Genomic DNA, 16,274 nt, shown 5'->3' on the forward strand with positions numbered 1-16,274 from the left:
TCTCAGCAATCTTACTTTCAATGATACAAGATCTCAGCAATCTTACTTTCAGCTACACAGTTTCGGATTATATTATCTGCACACTATTTAAACAAAAATGGGTCCTCCTAAAAATAATACTGACTATCATGTAGGAATTTTTTTCCTTTGTTGGTATGTCATTTTTCGAGGAATTATTCCACATGCAAGATAATTGGCAAAATCAGCAAACCAAGGTGTTTCAGGAATTCGACTTACCTCAAATAAGTGTTCATCTGAGAAATTCTCATTGATAGGCACACGTGATTGAGTTACCTTATCTTACTCCAACCTTGACAGATGATCAGCTATTTGATTTTCGACACCTTTTTTGTCTTGGATATCAAGGTCAAATTCTTGGAGTAACAGTATCCAACGAATTAGCCTCAGTTTTGTATTTTTCTTCGTAAGCAAGTATTTAATAGCCGCATGGTCAGTAAATACTATAACTTTGGTACCTATAAGATATGAGCGGAATTTTTCAAAAGCAAAAAATATGGCAAAGAGTTCCTTTTCAGTTACCGTATAACTGAGTTGGGCTCCCGTCAAAGTTCTACTTGCATAGTAAATAGGATGAAACACTTTGTTTCTTCTTTGACCCATCACAGCTCCAACAGCATAATTACTTGCATCGCACATTAACCTAAAAGGTGAGCTCCAATAAAGTGTAACGATTATTGGGGCTGAGATTAACCTTTTTTTCAGATCTTTAAAAGCTTCTAAGCATGCTTTGCTGAAATCAAACACTGTATCTTTCTCTAACAACAAACACAACGATTTAGAAATTTTCAAGAAATCTTTGATAAACCTTCGGTAAAAATTGGCATTAAGAAAACTTCTGACTCCTTTTAAATTAATTAAGGCCGATATCTTTCAATTACATCCACTTTTTCTTTATCGACTTCAATTCCTCTCTTTGAGATTTTATGCCCAAAGACAATCCCTTTCTTAACCATAAAATGACATTTTTCCCAGTTAAGGACAAGATTCGTCTCTTCGCATCCCTTTAGTATCTTAGTCAAATTACTCAAACAAATATCATAAGTATTACTAAAAAAAAAAATCATCCATGAAAACTTTAACAAAATTTTCAACCATATTAGTGAATATTGCCATCATGCATCATTGAAATGTTGCAGGTGCATTGCATAAACCAAAAGGCATTTGCCTAATAGCAAACGTACCGTATGGACAAGGGTTGTTCTATGTTGGTCCTTTGGAGATACAACTATTTGTTTATATCCCAAATAGCCATCTAAAAAACAATAGAATTCATTACCTGTCAGTCGATCTAACATTTAATCCATAAAAGGCAACGGAAAATGGTCCTTCCGAGTGGCTTTATTCAATTTTCTGTAATCAATACAGATTCTCCAAACAGAAACAGTTCTAGTTGGAATCAACTCGTTACGTTCATTTTCAACAATTGTGATTCCACCTTTCTTCGGCACACACTGCACCAGACTTACCCATAAACTATCTGAAATAGGATAGATGATTCCTGCATCTAACCATTTGATCACTTCCTTTCTCACAACTTCTTTCATAATAGGATTGAGCCTCCTTTGCCCATCAATTCAAGTTCTTTCAACTTCTTCTAAAATAATTTTATGCATGCAAAAAGGACTTATACCTCAAATATCAACTATGGTCCAGCCAATTACTTTCTTAAATTTCTTTAGAACAACAATTAGTTGTTCCTTTTGATCTTTCGTCAGTTCTACTGAAATAATCACAGGCAAAGTTGAACAATCACCTAAATTCAATTATTTCAAATGGGAAAGAAGTACCTTTAGTTCGAGTTTAGGTGGTTTTTCAATTGACAACTTGGTTTGCACAAATTCTCTGACTTTTAACTCCAACGGTTCAAACCAGGTGGATTGAATAAAATTTCTCAGATTGGCTTCCATCAAAGCCATGTTTTCTTCACCTTCTTTATCCTCCAAAAGGTCAAGATTCAAAGCTTTCTCCAATAGATCTTTTTCAAAATTGCTTTCCATGGAAACAAGGTTTCTATCTCTTCCATAACTGAACACTTTTCTGCCAGATCGGAAAATTTTATCGCTTTAAGAATGTTAAAGGTTACCTGATCATCTTGAACTCGCATGGTGAGTTCAGCTTTCTACACATCAATTACCGTTCTTCCCGTGGCTAAGAAAGGTATCCCAAGGATGATCAGCACTTCCTTATCTGCTTCAAAATCTAAGACAATGAAATCAGTAGGAAAAATAAATTTATCGACTCTTACAAAAACATCCTCGATCTTTCCTTTGGGATATGCTAAGATTGATCCGCTAGCTGAAGCGTCACAGTTGTAGGTCTTACTTCACCTATCCCTAGCAACTTAAAAATAGACTTAGGCATCAAGTTGATACTCACTTCTAAGTCACACAAAGCTTTACCATAGTAGGATTCACCAATGTTACAGGTTATAGTAAAGCTTCTTGGGTCTTTCAATTTCGATGACATTTTGTTCTTTAGGAATGCACTGCACTCCTTCGTCAAGGCAACAGTCTCATACTCACTCAGCTGTTTCTTTTTAAATAGTATATCCTTCATAAACTTAACATAATTTGGCATTTTTTCTAAAGCCTCCACCAACGGAATATTGATGTGTAACTGCTTCAGAACATCTAGAAATTTCTTGAATTGCACCTCCTATGAGCATTACAATTCAAACATAACATTTTGTTATTATTATCACACGAACTTACTTCGAATCCAAGAACGACTATTTATTTTGTTTCAGTCCATAACCTCGATCTTTCCCAATCTAAGCCAGAATTTCATTTTCCTTGATTTAAAAAATCAAATATAACTTATTTAACACTCACATTATTCAAATCAATCCAATTTTTCCCCTAAACTTTCTCATAATTACACTTTAGCCCTAGGCTCGTAAAATGAAATGTGTACATTTTCTTTGTTACCCAAGCCTAACCGAACCATTTTTACACTTATAGCAGTCCACATTTCTCTTTTGTTTCACAAATCTACTACCCATTTTATAACTTTTACAATTTGGTCATTTTTAAGCATTTTTCATGCAAAATCACTTAGTAAAAGATATTAAACACACATCAATCTTTCATATTCTTCCATTAAACATCAAAATACTAACATATCATGCATGGGTTAATTTTTAAACATAAACCCTACTTCAAAATATGGCTAGAAATTAGTAGATCATGTTACAAGGACTTCAACAAAGCAAAGAACATAAAAAATGAGGCTTGAATGCACTTACTATTGATCTTGAAAGTGACAAAACCCTAGCCATGGTGTTCAAAGAAAGTTTCAGCCATGCTTGAGGAAGATGGATAAGGTTTTTGCTTGATTTTTCCCTTTTTAATCTTTTAATTACCAAATGACAAAAATGCCCTTTTAGTTATTCTTTCAAAATTTACCTATCCAAGCCTATTTTTGTCCAAATTTTTAGAACTTGGTCAAATTACTATTTAAGGACCTCCAATTACTAATCCAATTCAATTTCATGCTAAAAGCTTCTAGAACATAAGTTTTACAACTTATCCAATTTAGTCCTTAAAGTCAAATTGGGCACTTTAGGCATAAAATTTATTCACGAAATTTTTACACAAGCATACAAACATATCATAGATCATCAAACAAACATAAAAAAATTATTTCTACTTTAAATTTGTGGTCTCAAAACCACTGTTCTAACTAGGCCCTAATTCGGGATGTTACACCTCATTATAAGACTTAAACAAAATTGCATCATTCGCAGAAGCATCTACCCTCAATCTTGTATGTGCATTAAAACCACTATAGAATGTCTCCAACTGGATAGAATGAGGAATCCCATGATGAGGACACTTGTGAAGTAACTCCTTGAATCGCTCCCAAGCCTTATACAAATACTCATCATCCAATTGTTGGAAAGTTGTGATCTCGTTCCTCAACTTAGCATTTTTGCTAAGAGGGAATTACTTAACCAAAAATCTCTCTGCTAATTCTTGCCATGTAGATATGGAACTTGGTGGCAATGAATTGAGCCATGCTCATGCTCGATCTTGTAACGAGTACGGAAACAACTTCAACCTCAATGCGTCTTCAGTTACACTGGCTATCTTGAATGAATCACTCACCTTCATAAACAATCGAAGGTGGAGATGTGGATTTTTTGTGGGTATACCACTAAATTGGCCCACCGTTTGGAGCATTTGAAACATGGCTGGTTTCAATTCAAATTGGGTTGCCTCAATATCTGGCCTTCTAATTCCTGGATTTAACTCTCTGAAAAGTGGCACAGCATATTGTCTGATGCATCAATCCCTATCATTGAAAATAAGGATGGGATTTCATACATGATCGGCTTTAGTACCTTGGTCTTGATTCTGATTTCCAAGGTCGAGATACTTGTCTTTGAGCTATTCATTCACGTTTCTTTGTCTGAAAGTTCGCTCAATTTCAGGGTCTATAGGGAGTAAATCGATAATCTGATCTATGCTCATAAACACCTGAAAAGAAAATCACAAAATTAAAAAGAATAAGTTAGTAATGTTAGAAATAAACCAAATTGGAAGTAAATAATTTCACAAAAAAATGACTATGGCAACAGTTAACAATCCTCGGCAACGGCGCCAAAAACTTGTAACGCGTAGGTTTGTGCAAGTGTATACAGTCGTTATCAAGTAATAAGTAAGTGTCGAGTTATCGTCTCCACAGGGATTGTATATGTGCTAAGTCACCTAATTTGTAAAATTATATTAACAATTTGGTAAATAAAAACACAATATAGTTGAGAAGTGATGATTAAAATATATTAAACTAAATACAATGATCCCTAATGCAAATTATCCTAAGTATGCAAACTATATGAATGAAATAGATTTTAACAAAATTAAGCACAATTTGCAACAATTATAACATAAATAAACTAGGACAATTACTTTAATTAAACTCAACTTATTATCAACATGCTTAATAACATTCAGAAAAACATTCCATGGCAACTCGATCTTTCATGAGTTTGGAAACCACATTGGGTCCTTTCAGAATCCTTTACTTAGTAAATTACGCATTTTACTGATCATTATTTACTAAGGGTTTCTTAGTATTCGTGTGAGGTAACAGGGACATGTTAGGTTTGAAACAATTTAATCACAAAAATCTAAAAACTATGCAGATAACAGAGCTAGGTTAGAGTTGTTATGCAACTTGCAATTTAATCAGGTTAGGATCTAAATTGAGCATGCACATTTCAATTATGTGTCCATTAGCCGTCGTCTGGTTAGGATCACTCAGCTAACTCAGGTGCATTTCAATCATGTATGAACGAAATACAGGCTTGATTTTAATTGAAAACATGATCGATTGAGGCACAAACATTATAAGCATGAATCAAATAAATATTATTTAATCAAAATAATCATCCTAGCTTAAATAAAATTAAGCTAACATTGTTGTGAACAAGAACAAAGAATACATAGCAAACATTTTCAAAGTAAATTAAAGAAATGAAAGATTAAACCCAGATCAAAGTGGCTATCACCCAAGACTCTGACCAACGAGGCTCCTTTGCTGATGGCTCTCCAAGGTGACCAACCAAGGGCTCTTTAAGAGGCTTAATAGCTAAAATCTCTATGAAGAGATGATGCTAGGCATGGGGAATAGAAAAGGCTAAGAGAATTTGGAGAGAAGAGAGAATGATGAATGATGAGGGACGATGAATGAGGGAATGAAAGGATCATATTTATAGGTGAAGGGAGGAGAATAGTTTGCTAAAAATAGGAGGTTTCATCTCTTCAAGCATCTTCAATGGGTGGCCGGCCATGAATTGAGGAAATTGAGCTGATTTTTGCTTATTTTTGCTCAATTTAAGTGCCACAACAACTCAAGATTGAGACTCAGTAAAGTGCAAATCTTCAGGAAAATCTCTAATTTCTTCAACATTGTAAGGACCTTGTGCAATTAAACCAAAAAGTGGTTTATGTGGACAGCCAAGTGTAGCAGAAAATTGGGTTGACTTGGTCTCCAATTTGGACAGTTTTGTAATCCAACAAAGCTATCAGACCTGTCCAAAATAAATCAATAAATTAGAGGACCAAAGAATAAAATTTAACCAATTTAAATAATTAATTAAGACCCAAATTATTAGTGAAATATCTTAAAATGAATTATTAAACTTGATTTTATATTTTATTATTTAATTTAATCATGCATGGCCCATTTTATGCCTTAAAAATATAATATGCTCAATTTAATATAAAATAAGCCATTTATTGCATGAAAGCTATATAATAGAGCATAAAATCACATTTTAATAATTTCTATGTCCTAATTTCATATTTTCACATATTTCATTAATTTATTAAATAATTACTTTGTTTTAACAATGAATTTAAGTAAAAAGGTGATAAATTACATAGGAAAAATCCTATATATTTTTCAGTTTACACATGCCCAAAACTGACTTCTAAAGGAATATACTCCAAAGGAAGCACAAATGGCATTGACGACATACCTCTCCTGGGTTCGATCTTACTACATTGACTAGAAGACATGTCGAACATACTATAAACAACCAATTAACATTATCGAGGAGTGGGAAGTAACAAGTGATCCAAGGCATAACATGCAAAGAAAACATTTTCAAGGAAGGCAATATGTTCCCATTCCTACCCTAACTTGAGCAAATAAATTTCATGCAAGGGTATTTTCATCCATAATTTAAATATTTCCAATTTAATTTTAAAATCAAATTCTATATTTCTTTCAAAAATGATTGTTTGGCAAAACTTATAGCTTCACCTGGTTTTTATGTAACTTGGCTCGATACCACTATATGTGGAGCCCTAAACCCTTCCGGGACGGTTTAACTCGAATTTCGAGCGTCATATTAGCCATAAAGTAACTCTCCATTAAAACCACCACAAAGCACACCAACCACTAAACACACCTCACACAATTATTCATGGTATATTTAATAACCTAAAGTTATGCTTCCGTTGCACTACTATGATCAACGATCAACAACAAGACTAACTCACAATTTAATATTTAACAGTATTTACTTCGAAAACTTCAGTTAGGCATACATGCATGCAATAAGGTATTTATTAAAAAGATTATTTTTGGAGGGGTTTCAAAAATAATTTTAATAAAAAAACATATGATAGATTTAAATTGTAATATGATAAGTAGTTGGAAAGCTTTGTTTCACAAGGTTTGAAAATAATATCGTGGGATTATATATAAAAGTCTTGTTTTGGAAGATTGATTAAAACATCACACACGACTTCATAAAAATGTCTTTGAATTAGTACACTGTCAGTTAATAGTTTACGTAATTTGTCCAATTATACATTTCATGTATGCTAAGCATTAAATTGTTCTCTAAAACACACGTATACCATCTAATTCTTATTTCAATGGTCAGTGGCTCTTCACTTGCACTTGTATATTATTCAATCAATTTATAATACCAAACATCAAACAATCACAATCCATCATTTAATCTTCTATCTAATACAATGATAAAAATTTTAAACCAAATAGTTAAAGAGGCCATAATATCCAATTACAACCTAACAATTAAAACAAATTCTAATTCAAAATCTTGTAATTTGGTCCCACATTGCCTTCCTCATTTGATCTGGGAACACATCAACATACCTAGGTGTAGCCTCATTATGCATCATTTGGATGGCTCACTCCCCCCACCTCTTCACAAGCTAAGTCATTGCACTTAGGTATAGGTTTGCATAATGGAATGATTTCGCAAACACTATGGTTTACATAAGGTATGACCGGTAAACATTATTTGGGGCTCGCCCATGCACTTATATTTGCGTCTTACAGGGTTCCCACAATACACTATAGGCTTACACATTAGGTAGCTCACACAAATTAGCTCGCATAATGTAAAACATTTACGGATCACATGTGGGGGATCATATCAAATATACAGGCACACACAATTTTAAAAAATAGCTCACATACCAACACACAGTAGGTTTGCATATTAATTGAACAGGGATTTACATGTTTTACCTTAGCCTGCGTATTGAGGTTTAAATGCAATATATCAGACCATTCACCTTAGCAACCATTGCATCGAATACCATGCTCAAATAAGCTTTCATTTGCATCCGTCCATGCTTTTGGAGGCTCCCAAATGAATTGGCACTTAACATACACATCAAACACATTACAAAGGCATTACTAACAACAACAAACACCATTAAATCATTCCAAAATCATAGATCAAAGCCTCTTAACCTCTATATCGAAAACTTAACTAGTTTTACCAAAATAGGTGTTTAACCACTCAAATCTTATTTCTAAGCTTGGATTTCAACTTCATACACACTAAATATAATCTAATTACTGATCTAAACCATCAATTTTACCCAATTACATTGATCTAATTTTTTTGAAAAAAATAAAGCTTATGTGATCTTTTAAAAGGGAAAAACATTCAATTTGCTTAAATTCATTAAGGATTTGTTAAATTAATATCAAATACCTTTTAATTAGATAAAAATGAGTTAGAAATTACTTTAATTAGCTAAAAAATATGAGATCCACCATTTTCAAGCCAAAAATCAATTTAAAATCAAGTGATATATTGAGATCTTAATTAAATAATTTAAAACTCGAATTGAAATAACAACTCACTTGGTTTAATCATAAAAAAAATTAGAATCTCATGTCAATTTTGAAAAATCAACGATCTATGGAGCTAATTTGAGCTAAAACGTGTGAAGATTTTCTTGAGAATTTTAAGGATTAAAACATGAGTGTTCTTTAAAATTGAAAGGAGATTTTGTGCTTAGAGAGATTAAGAATAAAAAAAGACGAACTAATTTCGGGAGAAAAGCTTTAAATTGGTGTTTGGAAAATTTTTGAAGAAGATGTGAAAATGAGGGGGAAGGGACGGTGGGGTTGTTAAATAGACAACCAATTTTTAAAAATTGGGTTATTGCCCATTTAACCAACTCCAGTTTGTTCCCTTTTTTCAAATAGGTCATTACTTTTTAATTAAAACTAATTTCAAAATTATTTTCAAATAAAATCTCATTTTAAAAAAATCCATTTTAACCAAATTAATTCCCGGACAACAAATTTTAATTTTCTAACCTAAAATTATTAATTCTAATTGTTTTAATATTTTATTTAATTAATTCTAAATTATTTAAATATCCAACCTATTTACGAGTTCTGATTCATTAACCCATAATCCTACTTATCCAATTCTAATGATTCGATTTTTAGGATGTGATTGCATACATAAATTATTTTCATATTAAATTTTAAATATTAAAAAATATGTTATTAAATTTATAAACCTTAAACTTTAAACCTATAGTGTAAGCCTTAAGTGAGCAAAAGTTGATTTGTCTGCTCAATTTAGGATGGCTTATTAATACCATTTTTTTAATATATTGATTTAAAATTACTTTATTAATTATATTATGAGTGCTGCAAAAAAAAAAATCAAGTGTCCGAGAATCAAACCCTTCATGAAATTTTATACATAAGATCATTACCATTTCACATGTAGTTTATTCGATGAATATCTTTTTTATAAATATTTTTTTACATAAAGATTTTAGTTTTATCCATATTTTAAGTGTGACATAATTTAATATTAGTAATATTATATAATAAATTATTTTTAATCATTTATGAAAATAACAAAATTAATTTATTATGTTAGGAATTTTGATTTTCTATATAATTGCTCCTTTCATTGTTTGAACAATAGTGTTAGAACACCAAACGGTGACATTCAAAGTGTATGTTTTTTTGTTGGCACAATTTAGTATGTAATCATTTTTAAAGTGTTCTTAAGCATTAAAAGAAGAGAATTTTGTATATAAAAGAAATTAGATATGATAAAAGGTTAATCTTTTCTTTTGGATAATATTATTGAAGAGAAAAAGAAAAGTTTTAAAGGTAAAATAGTTTATTTTTGTTTGCTTCAGGTTACATTTTAGTCATTTATATTTGAAATATTACATTTTAGTCATTTACGTTAACGTATTGTAATATTTTAGCTATTGAGTCGTTAACTGCAATTAACGGTGTAACAGTAAGTTGGCGTGGCACGTTAAATAATCATTTCAAACAAAAATTTTAGGTTAAATTATACAATTGGTCCCTATAATTTTTCGTTTTGAGCAATTTAAATTTTTTTATTTTCTTTTAACTTTTCTTTTTTTTCCCTTTATTTCCTATTCTCTTCTGCTTCTCCTTATGTTTTCCTTCATTCTCCATCTTTTTTAACTTAAATTTTCTATATTTTCCATTTGTTAAAATTTTTTTATATTTATGAAAAAAGAGCAGGTGAAAACTGAAACCAAAATAAACTTATTTTGTATATTCTCACCCCAAAATTACAAACCTTCATTGTCCATTATTGCTTTAACGAACCAATTTGGATATCTCAATGACCTAGTCCACAAGCTCGCCTCACTCGAAGACCTCGGCAGTCGTGACTTATAGCAGTCCACCCTCAACAAAGTTCTCAAGTTCATTCCCTTAACCTCCTAACCAACCCCCATGACCACCTTATCTATCTTACCTACAACATTCTTGCCCTCTAGAAACTACATTGTTTTACGGATTCTTTAAATGAACTCTACACTCTCAATGACTAAAGCGACTACTATTACGAAACTTACCCTCAACTTTAACCAAACCAATTTGGTTCCATGCTCCCTTTCTTTCTTCAGTTCATTCATGCTCAGCTTCCAATCAAGTTTGCTTGGAAATATCCAAGAGGTTTAGATCAAATTTATCATTTATTTAATTTTATTTGTTAGAAAATAAAATAAAAGAAAAGGAATAATCTACACAGTTCTGTAAAAGTTTGGAAATGGAAAAATATATGTTTTGAATATAAAAAATTCAATTTATGTTTAGATTTATTTAAGGATATGAGTTCTTATATTGATTAGTTAGATCTAATTTTAGTTTCAAATTTAGGTTATATTCAAATCAATATTTGATTAAGAATGATTGATATTTGGTTTTATAGTGAAATTTAATTTAGGAATTATTTGAAAGAAACAAAGACTTGTTTTTTTTTTGGCAAAGATTATGTTTCTGCAGTGAAAAATATGAGAAGAGAGAAAAATAAAGGGGAAGAAGAAAAGGAAAATAAATAAGTAAAAAGAAAAAAAATAAATTTTCAAAAAAAAAGTATAGGGACTAGTTTTAACAAATGGAAAACATAAAAAAATTAATCTAAAAGTTTAAAGAACATAAAAGAAAAGAATTAAATTGCTCAAAATAAAAAAAAAATATAGGGACTAATTGTATAATTTAACCTAAAATTTTTATTTGAAATGATAATTTAATGTGTCACGTCAGATTACTATTACAACGTTAACGTCAATTAATGCTTAGTGACTAAAATGTTACAACTCGATAACATAAATGATTAAAACGTAAAATTTTAAAAATAAGTGATTAAAATATAACCTGAGACAAGTAAAATTAAATATTTTAATAGTTTACCCAAGTTTTAAACATGTTGAACTTTATCCTTATCTTTCAAGGATTTGATCGACTTTAAATTTCTTGGAGATGAAGCTCTATTTCGAAGATTAATAGAACAATTTGTGAAGTAATCTTTCACTTTAAAGCTGATCCATTGAGGCATATAAATAAGCAATATCAACGCACAAGAGGGTGTGTTTTTGGAATGTTTTCTAGTCAACTAGTTGACTATCTTTGCTTTATATGTTAGGCATTCCTTGGATAATTTACATAGATGGTAAAGTAAGGTTATTTAAAAAAGTGATTGTAATAATTTAAGTTTGATATTGGAAATGCAATTATTTATATTAGATTGAGCTTAAGCTAATAGTTATATAGAGTTAATTATTTTGTAAAATTATTTTTTGAGTGAAACTATAAAGTAGTATTAGTAGATCCTATTTGATCTTTATTATCTCATTACTTTGTTCCCTACTTCACTTTTGTAATAAATTATTTTGTTCCAACTATACTTTGCTCCAACAATGGTTGAAACATTGAGTTGGAACAACTACAAACAATGCTCTTTCAATTGGTATAAGAGTATTCTATGATCAATTTGTAACCATGAGATTTGTGAAGAAAAATAGTTTAATTACTTCCCATTACTACTCAATTTGTTAACCTAAAATTTTAAGATATTACTTTAAAAGAATACTCTTTAAAAGTTAATAAATGTCTAATTGAATGATAAAACAATTACTCTTATTAAAAAAAGAGTTTGAAGGTTAAAAAAAAAACACTTTACAAAAAACCAGTTTTCAAAAATAAACTAGCCCATTCATTTTTCACAAATTATGGTGTCTCCTATTTGTTTCTTAAAAAAAGTTAAGTTAGAGCCTTCAAAATTCAAACTTCAAACCCGATTTATACGGGTGCGTATTATTCTCACAAATCAAAAGCTAGCATATATCGCTTTTTAAAATTTATTATTATTAATTTTCATTTCGTTTGGTTCGTTACAGTTAACTGTTAATCACACATTTTTCACATTTCGCACTCTTTCCCGGAGATTGGGAAGCTGGGAAGCTCACAGCGGTTGAAGGAAGGAGAAAATCCAAGGAATAGGAAATGGCGAAATCGAGCGCGGACGACGCGGAGCTAAGGCGAGCTTGCCAGGCCGCCATCGAAGACACCAAGCAGAAGGTCGTGATGTCGATTCGCGTCGTTAAAAGCCATGGGATGTGGGGAAAAACTAGTGTTAGTAGTGTTACTAGCAAATTGGGACCAATGGCAATGGGGCGCCAAAACATGGCTAAACCCAGAATCATTGCTATCTCCAGTACGCCCTCTCCTTAACCTGGATTTAGGATGTATTGAATATATATATTATTTTGCTTCTTCTCGATCGAGATTTCATTCATTATGCTGAATTACATAACGCGATAGTGGGCTACCGAACTAACCTTTACGATGGTGTCATTGTGCAAAACCGGTAGAACAATTCAAATTCACGAATATTAGCTGTGATTTGCCAACGGTTCTTCAATTAAAATAATATCATTAGATCTGAAGTGAAATGTGTTTCCATATTCGTCTTCTGCGGGGCTCTTGTTTTGTTGGATGCTTGAAATGTTCTCATATTCGTGCAAGGCCCTTTATTGCTTGTCCTCATGAAATCCTATGGCTTATGCAGCTAAAGCAAAAGGTCAGCGGACTAAAGCTTTTCTGCGAGTCTTGAAGTATTCTACTGGAGGCGTTATTGAGGTAATTGTCCTTATTATAGTCTTTTAAATTTAAGTTAACAGGTCTTAGGCAAATAAGAATTGCCTAGAAAGATTATCTTACGAGTTCATGGTTCTTTATTGAGTAAACATTGCTACAGTGTTACACTTAGTAGCATACAAAAACTGAACTCGGAATTATAACGGTGGCCATCGCATGGTTGAACTTGCTTTACTGTGATAGATTGTGATCTCTGAAGCTGTGGTCCTCCATCAATTTTTTGCTAGGACTTGGTGGTACCGTTGCTTGTGTCTTTCGCTTTATTATGCTAACGTAGTTGAAAATTGTTGGTCATACAAGGTTGACATGCTACGAGAATAAATTATCAGCGTGTGATTTATTGTCTTTTCTGTGCGTTATTGCTGAATCAAAAATCATAAGATGGCCATGATAAGGTGGGATACAGCTTTGTTTATTGTTCTTATAGATCATATATTTCCCTGTTCTACTGAAATATGCTATTGATAAAAAGTAAAGAGTATTATTACATATAACAAAAATAGAGCTTAGCCATGTCTACCTTCTCATGTGAAATATACAAGCATTTATGAAATCACTTTTGCATTACTGAGTAGAGAATAATTGTAGAATAAAAAGAAAGCAAAATTCATTAATGTCCAACACAAAGTCAGGTAACCATTGGGTTAAAGATGAGATTCTTTAGTCTTAACTAATAGGTATTCTAGTATGATTGATTGTTAGATATGACATATGAAGTTTTGAAATTGTACAGGCTGCTGAGTTATACAAACTGAAGCATCTTTCGAAGGTGGAGGTTCAATCTAATGATCCTAGTGGATGTACTTTTACATTGGTGAGCTCTTTCTTTGGTTCCTTTTCTTTTGGTTGTCTGAGTAACAATATTCTTTTGAGTGCTGTATGTTGTTCGATCTTTTTCTACTCCTGTAGGCCAAACACTGTTTAGTAACTAGGTGACTTGATGAAGCAATTGAGCAGAAGTAGAATGTATTTTTCCCTTAAACTTCTTTTCCATTCTCTCCCTTAGACATTGCAGTTGGGCAGTTTGAACGGGGTCATTTAGGCTTTCAGTCTTTTTGGGTTTGAGTCACTAGTGGGTTAAGCTCTTTGGGTTCTGGTCATTTTTGGATTTGGGGTTGTGTTCGGGCAAATTTTGTTCCATTTTTTTAGTTTATGTAAGATATAACCGTTCTTACATAATTTAAACGCTCAGTCTAGAAATAATTTACTGTTTCTTTGAATAGTCTTTTATATTATATGGCATTCTTTTGTTGTATTTGTATATTAACATCAATATTTTTTAGCACCAAAAGTGATAAAATTTTCTTTGTTAATAATTGATTGTAAAAATACGATATATTATTTTTTTGATATTTAAAACAATTGATTCAATGGATTCTAATATTCAACATGTAAATACATTATGATTTATATTGTGCACGCATTCTGTCTGCTTTGGATTTTTTCTTCAGCATATAACTAAACTTCTTATAGGGATTTGATAACCTTAGAAGTCAAAGTGTTACTCCACCTCAGTGGACTATGCGCAACAGTGACGACAGGTGGATTGAAATAGCTATGGACTGAAGATATCACCTTTTTTTTTTGGGATGTTTCTTTTTGCTCATTTTACGGTTCTTTAACAAAATTACACTTATCTTCTTTTCGTAATTGTTCTATTTACAGTTGGCTATTGTTGCCTATGATTATTTATTTCTATGTCCTTAAATGTTTTTGCAGGAACCGCCTGTTATTATGTATCTTAAACATTTGCAGAGATGTACTTGGTCGTATACCGAAAATTGTTGGTATAGATGTCGTGGAAATGGCCCTTTGGGCTAAGGTGAATTTGATGACTTTATTCTTCCTAAATCCTTCACTGTTGAGTTGTACTAAATCATTTCTTTATGCAAGTTATAGATTACTTGAAACTCATAGAGAACAGAGCGTAAAATAAGCTTTCAGTTGCTGATGCCTAGTGGCCAAGATTAAGGATATTCTAAATTTCTGGTCCTTGTGGCTTGGTGGTCATTATTATAATTTCAATGTCAAATTATGATTTTGCTTGGAATTTTAAGTACATTAACATTAAATTCAAGAAATCTTATTTCAATTTTTCTCTTTTCGTTCATGGATTGGACTTGTATATTGTATCTAGGAACATACACCCTCGGTTACTACTCAAAAGAATCAGCAAGATGGTCCAGTTCCAAGTACAGTAATAGAAGGTGACTTGGATGTGACTGTTGAAAAGGAACTTGTCTCTCAAGCCGAGGAAGAGGACATGGAGGCTCTTTTGGGCACGTATGTTGTTCCTTTGTACAGTTCTAAGGTTCTTCAGTGAAATTCAGATGTTCTTCACCCTTAATCGAGTATTCAGATACCTTTTTAAACTATGAAATGCTAAAATGCTAATGAAAATTGAGTGACATAAGGCATTGAGTGTTCAAATTATATATGTTGCATTTAGTTCTTTTAAAAAATAAAATTTCCAAGAATCATTTATCCAAAAAAAAAAAAAAAGAAAATTACATGTATCATCTGCCAAATTGCTGAGATGGTTAGATCACAGGTGAAGTCACAGTTCTATTCTTCATGGTGATATGTGTGTATGAGTGCGGTCTTTATCTTGGGAGTCATATCAATTATTTGAAAACAGAGCAAAAAGCTTGAAGATATGATTCTAGTCGTCATGGTTCCTTGATAGTCTATGATTCTTGAGCTCTTTTCCTTCATTGTCAGTTTCATTTGCATAACTGAAAAGTAATATACTGTTTATTTTATTTTTTTATTTCATATATATTTTTTGTGTTTGGTTTGTAAATGTTGAAGCACGTAATGCTATCCCAATGCGTTTGATCATAACATGGTACACAGTTATGTCATGGGCGCTTGTGAAGCAGAAGCATTTTCTGAGCGGTTGAAGCGAGAGCTTCTTGCTCTGGAAGCTGCAAATGTGCATGCTATTTTGGAAACTGAACCTCTAGTAGATGAGGTATTCTCTTCTATTTTCTGTTTTTGATTGTGTTTTCCTCTAGTTT

The 16,274-nt window shown here is 31.8% G+C and overlaps 1 protein-coding gene and 1 non-coding gene across 10 annotated transcripts in view; both read left to right on the plus strand.

Moving 5' to 3' along the window:
* The first annotated feature begins 3,837 nt into the window (after positions 1-3,837).
* LOC121210292 (small nucleolar RNA R71) lies at positions 3,838-3,944 on the plus strand. The gene has a single exon (XR_005905408.1). It is a non-coding gene; the product is annotated as a small nucleolar RNA R71 (small nucleolar RNA).
* An 8,318-nt stretch (positions 3,945-12,262) lies between these two features.
* LOC107890257 (exocyst complex component SEC3A) overlaps positions 12,263-16,274 on the plus strand; it is a 46,499-nt gene continuing 42,487 nt past the window's right edge. Inside the window, exons 1-8 of one of the 9 annotated variants that reach the window (XM_016814737.2) lie at positions 12,263-12,404; positions 12,495-12,811; positions 13,166-13,236; positions 13,988-14,068; positions 14,728-14,795; positions 14,974-15,076; positions 15,392-15,537; positions 16,111-16,228. In XM_016814737.2, coding sequence (XP_016670226.1) covers positions 12,601-12,811; positions 13,166-13,236; positions 13,988-14,068; positions 14,728-14,795; positions 14,974-15,076; positions 15,392-15,537; positions 16,111-16,228 — 798 coding nt within the window. In that variant the 5' untranslated portion in view covers positions 12,263-12,404; positions 12,495-12,600. Of the gene's footprint in view, positions 12,812-13,165; positions 13,237-13,554; positions 13,650-13,987; positions 14,069-14,727; positions 15,077-15,391; positions 15,538-16,110; positions 16,229-16,274 lie in introns of those variants that run through there. The other 8 variants (XM_041081807.1, XM_041081801.1, XM_016814744.2 and 5 more) reach the window with 8 other exon arrangements.

Source organism: Gossypium hirsutum, chromosome A11 (genome assembly GCF_007990345.1).
Source record: "Gossypium hirsutum isolate 1008001.06 chromosome A11, Gossypium_hirsutum_v2.1, whole genome shotgun sequence".
Classification (NCBI taxonomy): Eukaryota; Viridiplantae; Streptophyta; class Magnoliopsida; order Malvales; family Malvaceae; genus Gossypium; species Gossypium hirsutum.